The 7,818-nt window shown below is 36.4% G+C and overlaps 1 protein-coding gene across 1 annotated transcript in view; it reads left to right on the top strand.

The window, feature by feature from the left end:
* Window positions 1-1,632: 1,632 nt before the first annotated feature.
* The window catches only part of LOC107708618 (Golgi phosphoprotein 3-like), an 18,484-nt gene continuing 12,298 nt past the window's right edge, over window positions 1,633-7,818 (top strand). Inside the window, exon 1 of the mRNA XM_016512897.1 lies at window positions 1,633-2,055. Coding sequence (XP_016368383.1) covers window positions 1,840-2,055 — 216 coding nt within the window. The 5' untranslated portion in view covers window positions 1,633-1,839. The remainder of the gene's footprint in view (window positions 2,056-7,818) is intronic.

Raw genomic sequence — 7,818 nt, 5'->3', positions numbered from 1 at the left:
GCTAAGCCGGGGCTTTCGCTCATGCTAGGCCGCTGTGTTTTTCGTTGTGAAAGCGAAACTACTTTGTTTGGTCTTCCAAAAGAGGACACGACTACAAATCAGTGGTTAAGTTGTATTTACAACACTGTTCCAGAACAGTTCAACCCAAATATTCAGATGTGTGCAGCGCATTTTATGGAGGACTGTTTCCTGATCCTGGGAGAGTAACGTTAGACTAAAATGCCGGCAGTTCTGACTAACGTAAGTACGTTTTCTTTTATCATTTGCCACTGATGATTCAAACGCGAGTTTTGGGCAGTGTGGATTAACGTTAGCACTTGTTGTTTGTCATTTCTCTGATCACAAATGCAGACAGGGTTTTATGTTTACGCGGCGCGATGCAATGCAACGCAACGTGTAAAAAGACAGTATAAGTCATTATAATCTGTAATTATGTCCCCACTGGATGCAACAAATGCCTGGTTTGTAATGGGTTTTAATGTTTTTGTGCTCCGGCTGGGACATGCCATCACAGTATGTGAGGGGCGTAACATTTCCGTCTCACGCTTGAGGCTAAAATGCCGGCAGTTCTGACTCACGTAAGTACGTTTTCTTTTATCATTTGCCACTGATGATTCAAACGCGAGTTTTGGGCAGTGTGGATTAACGTTAGCACTTGTTGTTTGTCATTTCTCTGATCACAAATGCAGACATGGTTTTATGTTTACGCGGCGCGATGCAACGCAACGCGTAAAAAGACAGTATAAGTCATTATAATCCATAATTATGTCCCTACTGGATGCAACGAATGCCTCGTTTGTAATGGGTTTTATGTTTATGTCTCGTCGCTCCGGCCGGACAGGGCATCATCACAGTATGGTGAGGGGCGTAACATTTCCGTCTCGCGCTTGAGGTATTCGGCCAATCACAACGCACTGGATAGCTGGCCAGTCACAGCACACCTCGCTTTTTCAGATCGATGAGCTTTGTAAAAATCGACGCGTTTCAAAAAGGCGGGGCATAGAGGAGAAACAATAATGTACAGTATGTGGAAAATAATGTGTTTTTTGAACTTTAAACCGCATAAACACATTTCATTACACCAAATACACAAAATAATGTTCTTTTTAGCAGCATCATATGACCCCTTTAAAATAATGTGTGATTTCCATCAGAGGTTTGGTCTTAAATTTCATATTAAAAAGGTCTTAAAAAGTCTTAAATCTAACTTGTTCATATCTGTAGACACCCTGATTAAGTCCTTGAATTTGAGGGTATTGGACCTGGAAAGTCCTTGAAAGGTCCTTGAATTTGAAGTTAAACAAGGTGTGGGAACCCTGTAACGTTAATTAATTAATGTTCAAAAACAGTATACAAACAGTAATACAACCATCAACATATAAAAATGATAGACAATGACAACAAAATAAAATAAAAAGAATAAATAAATAAAAAAGAAAAAGGGGATGTTTAATACATTACAAACTGAAAAAACAAAACAAATTGAGACTTACATGTCATTCATTAAAGATAGGAAAAGAGTTACAAACAGAAAGTTTTTAAAGCTTTTTTTTTGTTCTTAGACAATTGGATCAATGAAAGGTATTTATACAAACAGAGTGTCGAGATGCCACATCCACTGCTGTTCTCGTCTCGGCTGGTCGCCATATTAAACCTGACGGAATCAGCGACGCTCCGCGGTTGGGATCGCGAGGGGCCCCTCTCCAAAACAAATCCCGATTTACACCTCCATTCCCCTTATTCACCCCGGGTATCATTTATGCATCGGACTGAATAAGCCAGTCTGTTCTCAGACAGGAGTTGTCTGGGAAGGAGATTTAGTTCTAGTGTGTTTGAGAGATGAGTACTTTGACCCAGCGGAGCTCCGGCCTGGTGCAAAGACGCACCGAGGCTTCGCGCAGCGCTGCAGCCGCAGACCGAGACCGCGGATCCGGCGACGAGGACTACGAGCCCCGCCGTGGAGACGAGCAGGACGACGATGACAGCGGTGATTCCAAGGAAACCAGACTGACCCTGATGGAGGAAGTACTGCTGCTGGGCTTGAAAGACCGCGAGGTTGCCGTTGTTTTGCTTTATTTTGTTAGTAGTTCTCTGTAGTCGATGTTTAGCCATTTATCTCTCATCTTCACTCACCACGATCGCTCCCATTACAGAAAAAAAGAAAGCTGGAGCTGGAAACAATATGATTGTTTTTTATTTTATCCCGATTGTTTTTAAATTGGTGACGTTTTGAGTTAAAGTCAACCACAATGTAGCTTTTAGCTTGTCCTGAAATGCATTATAAGTTCTCTCTCAGGCCCACCAGACTGTCATAGCAAACAATAGTTTAGTGAACAACATAGTTTAAAACGAAGACGACTGTAACTGTCTTAATATACGAATGTAGCCCGTTTCATGTAGCATATGGTAAGCAGTGTGACATTAGGATGCTATGACGTTGTCATGTCATGTCCACATGAAATATATTATGACAGTTTTATATACAATCTGATAAGAAAACTGATAAGAGTATGATCTTGAAGCAGCTGTATATTGACAAAAACCTATATTTAAACGATGCATGTATATAGTTAAAATGCACCCACTGGGACCCCTGTCCTTGTCACTAGTCACCCACATGTTCTCATTCTTAAATCCAGATATGCTAAACAGTCACAACAAGAAGCGTTTTGGAACCATTCCAAAGATTACCTTTTTTGTAGTTTGCTCAAAGTAGTGGTTCTCCATCCTAAATGTCTGTCTTATCTGAAACACAGGTCTTGAGACCTCTACTAAGAAGTTGATGATATAAATTAAATGAGTTAAAAAAGAAAGACATCCAATATGTTCAGTGCTGGGGTCGTCCAGGATCAGGATTGAGAACCACTGCTTTGTGTCAGATCATTGGCTGTGTTCGGAATAGCATGCCATTCTTGCTATTTCTGCAGTGTATAGTATATACATCATTGCATAATATGCATTTTCTCAGTGTGCTGCGAATACCCAACTAACCTACTACACTTGGAAAAATGTGCAGTATAAAACAGAGCTTACTGTGTGAAATGCTGCATCGCATAATGCAATACACTCAACTTATATTTACAATTTGATGTCTTTTTTACCCACTTAGTATTGTTATTATAATTTTACTTTAACATTTTTTTTTTTGGTGACAAATATTAGGACGGTTTTCCTCAAAATTGTAAAAAAAAAAGTTTTAAAATAAGCAAAAATTTTTTATTATTTTCAAGATAATGAATCACTCGCTGCATTGTGATGAGGTCATGTGATAACATTGTAGTCATACTACTGTTTTTTTGTTCGTGGTATAATGGCTTCTAAATATACAGTGTGTTCTGCACAGTATTCAGTACGTAATAAGCTAGTATTCCATTCTGATCTTAACTATTCATTAGGGGGAATGTCATTAAGGATCTGTTAGAAAAGTGAAATGCATGGGTCATTAATAAGTATTAAGTCCCCAAATCTAGAACACTCAGATGCCACAGTGGTAGAACACTAGAGGGTTTAGGCAGTTAACTAATATGAGTGTCTCTCTTAAAGGGAAAGAGGCAAAATACCTCAAATTAGCCAGTTTGGCTTTGAGATGCCTGCTGTAATTGTGTTGACTGACCCTTAATTAAGGTTTATAGGTAGTGAATTGTACCTACCTCATTGTCTGGCCTTTGTAGTACATTTTGGTCAAGCAGGCATTCAACACAGCAGTGTTACTGAAGACGCCTCTCTTAAATTATAACCCATTCATGTCAAATTACTGTCTGCTTTCAGTTATACTCTCAACAATGGCTTTTCAGTACCATTCAAAATGAATTGTAGCTTACAGAAAAATGGCCTGATTTAAAGTTTTTTACTAGGGCAGTATGTCTTGTGTTTTTGGTTGTGTTGTCAAATATCAGGTTGAGGAGCTCAACCGTTTCAAGAGACACCGTTTGTCAATAAATTCGTAGAATGCTCTGCATTTAGAGTGAAACATTTTTGCTTTTCCTTGGCCTATCAAACATGGAATTATTCTGTCATAATTTTTTTTTCACAACAGAGATTTGCAAAGCGTTGACTTTTAAGATTTACATAGTTTCTTCCCTTGTTGTCATGTTTAGATGTTTATGATCCGTTCAGCATCTTATTGATCATGGGAGTGTCATACGGTTTATTCACTATATTAGTTCTGCAAGGGTGGTGGATAAATTTTCTTTTATTTTTAACAACAGTGCACTCTCTTGCACAAGAACTTTATTATTACAGAAGGTCTTTAATCCTTTGTTTTACATCCCTGCTGCCATTTTCAGGCATTGCATATCATGTTGAGCCCTATACACTTAAGATTTGCTTATCTGCGTGGAAAGTAGCAGAAAGGATAAATGGATTCACTTAACATGTCCCTGTACTACAGTTTGCTCATGCTTATTGCTGGCACAAAATTTACAAAAACATTGTCATCTAACAAACACTTTAAAGTGTAGATATTCTGACCATTGCTTGCTTGATTGAGCGAATCTGACAGAACCTGTCAGAAACATGTGTAGGTCATATTTCACCCCAAAATCAAAAGAAAATAAATTAAAGATGTTTTAGAACCAAAATAATTTTTTGTATTGTACTTAATTGTCATGACAGTAATGTCACACAAAATAGAGTAGCATTTTTTTATGTGTCCTTGTTGCACATTGCATGCACTAATTATAGTAATAACAATAAATTATGCATATTTACAAGCAGCAAACACTAATCCAAACCCTAACCTTAAACCTGTTGTGTGTGTATAAGTTGTTAATTAATATCATGCAGTATGGATTTGTGTGATTACACTGCAACAAGGACACAGTCTGGGTCATGTTACCTGGACACCTTGACATTTTTAAACCCTGATTGCATTATTTCTGTGCCATGTTTTAATACAGCTGCATTTGCCTACTGAGCCATTATCTTGATTGTCTGCCTGCGTGTCAGCTCTTAGTGAGCTCTTATGCTGTTGTCAAAGCTCAAGTATCTAGTTTACTCCCATGACAGAGGACTTATGCGCAATGTCAGCAAGAAAACTGACAGACTTTCTTGAGCTTGAATGTGGCGTTCTTCAAAGAAGCACTGTTTTAATAGATGTATTTATTTATTTTAATAACTTATTTTTTAAAAGACAAGACACTGAAGCATTCAGGCTTTGCCGTAATTATATCTTGCCAGTCTGTCGTTCTAGCAAAGCAAATAATCAAAGAATCACATGTAGGCATGATGTGTTTAACATCTACTCTACTGTTCAAAAGATTGGGTTGGGACCGGTAACATGTTTTACAGTTTTTGAAAGAAGTCTTCTCACCAAGGCTGCATTTATTTGATCAGAAATATTTTAATATGCTGATTTGGTGCTCAAGAAAAAAATATTTATTATTAACAATGTTGAAAAGGGTTGCTTAATATTATTTATATATATATATATATACTTTTTTTGTCAATTTCTATTAGATAAAAAAAAAAATTCTCAGGAAATTATGATTTGATTTGGCAAGATCAGATTGCTTTTTTTCAGCTTTTGTTTTTAAAACCTACAACTTTTTTTTTTCTTCCTTGCATTCAAAATCCACATGCTTCTCATATTTGAATGAGCATGACCGTGCGAGATGAACTGCCATGATACAGGTCATTGAGAACTCAGAATGATATCACATTGTGCTTCTATCGCTCTGGGCGTTTTGCATGTGCTCTACTTCACGTGCGGAGCAATGCCTGTTTTACCAGTGCCTTGAAAGAGGCCTGTTGTTCCCCAGTAGTGGCCTCTGGGACAGGAGACTGGACCTTCACAAAGCAGGCCTTGTTAATACTGGAGAGATCCATTGCTCACTTCATCCACTGCAACCATGACACTGCACAAACTAAAGTCATCATAACTATTAGTGTTAATTTCGTTAACGAAGACTATGACGAAAAATGTTCGTTGACTAGCTTTTTCACCCATGACTAAGACGAGACGATAATAAGGTCAATAAACGATAACTAAGACTATATCAACATGCAATTTCGTTGACGAAATAAGAAGAGACTAAAATGTATTCAAAAAGATAACAACTTTACCAAAAACCTCTTTTTATTTTCGTCAAAAAAAGGAGAAAACATGTTATTGCGCACAGCTCTACACGCCTCTGCTAGGCGAGCTTTCATGAGTGCGGTTGCCAGATACCAAGTTCAAATCCCCGAATCAGAGCTCCGCTGTTTTCAAGGATACATTTTCTGCCCGGTGTTTTGCTTAATTTAAGCAATCTGGCAACCATGCGCAAGCGCTCGCTCCTCATTGCGGAAGCGCCTCCGCTGATGATCTGAAAAACAAACAAGCTGGAGTTTATCGATCTAATTGAAAGCATCATTCATACGGTCTGTGTTCTGTCATGAGAACTCGACTATATTGTTTGCGATTGTGATCGCTGAATAAATACACTTTCTCAACCGCTGTTGTATTAATAGAGAAATAGGCTATTGCAATTTGGAATTAGTAGAATTACTAATTTCACTGTTATAATATTTTTCGTTTGTTTTAGCTGTTTTCATAATGTAGACCGAGAGATTGCATAAGTCTTTGGTATTAATTTATATAATAAAAAGCCTATAATAAATCAGTACACTAGATGAAGTAAAATAGCTCCACCATGTATAGCCTATGTCCACATTCTATTGATTTGTGCTTACTGGAGAAAGTGCAATACCTGAAATGCAAAAGTAAATTTCTCAAATGACAACAAACATTACGATTATAATTTTTGAGAAAAAAATCATTTTTTATCAGTTTAACCATTATACAGAATGACGAAAATGTGACTAAGATTTCATTGACTAAAACCCTGACTAAAATGCTCATACGTTTCATTGAATAAACAAAAACAGGACAAGGTTGTCTAAATATGATAACTAAAATGTACATTTGAGTAAGACTAAGACTAAATTAAAAATGGCTGCCAAAATTAATACTGCTGTACGGTTAATTAATAATAATCTTATTGCTAAAATGTCAAGTTTTCATTGACTAAAACTAGACTAAAATACTTCAGGTTTTCTTGGACTAAAACTAGACTAAAATGTTGAGACTTTTAGTCGACTAAAACTTGACTAAAACTAAATAGGATAAGGTTGACTAAATATGATAAAAACTAACAAGGACATTTTAGCCCGGGACTAAGACTAAGAATAAATTGAAAATAGCTGACGAAATTAACACTAATAACTATGCCTGAGTGTTGGGCAAAATTCACAATTTTAACTCCTGAATTCAATTCAGACCACACCACACCACACAGGAAGCTGAAGTGGAATAACAGAATGAGAAATTTACTGAATTACAAAATGCAATAGTCACACAGAATTTTATTAGTCCAACACAAATTGTGTGACAAAACAAACTATTATTATTATCATTATTGTTGTTTTGCCTATTTATGACTATTTATTCTCCAGTTTGTAGAATACATTTTTACCTCAACTATTTGGGCAAACTAAGTTCAATTTGACCATCAATTTGACCTCTGCAGTTTTATCTTACAGCGCCACAAAATTATGATAAACAAGCTGAAATGATCTGTTTTCAGATAATTATAAAATAAGCTACGATGAACTGTCTGTTATTCTGTTATGCTATTTAAAATGTAATTTATTACATATGTAATGTACATGTATAAATATGAATTTATGTAGGTGGCATTTCAAACTTTGATTATTAATGTATAAATACATCTATCTACCCCATATATGCTGTGTGATAACATATTTATGGGCAATTCATACTGCACTTATTTATATATATATATATATAGGGAGAGAGAGAATTTTTTTTTTTTTTTT

Source organism: Sinocyclocheilus rhinocerous, unplaced genomic scaffold, assembly GCF_001515625.1.
Source record: "Sinocyclocheilus rhinocerous isolate Xijiao unplaced genomic scaffold, SAMN03320098_v1.1 scaffold1858, whole genome shotgun sequence".
NCBI classification, from domain to species: Eukaryota; Metazoa; Chordata; class Actinopteri; order Cypriniformes; family Cyprinidae; genus Sinocyclocheilus; species Sinocyclocheilus rhinocerous.
Note: the sequence above shows the minus strand (reverse complement) of the source record. Positions and strands in the feature narration are given on the sequence as shown.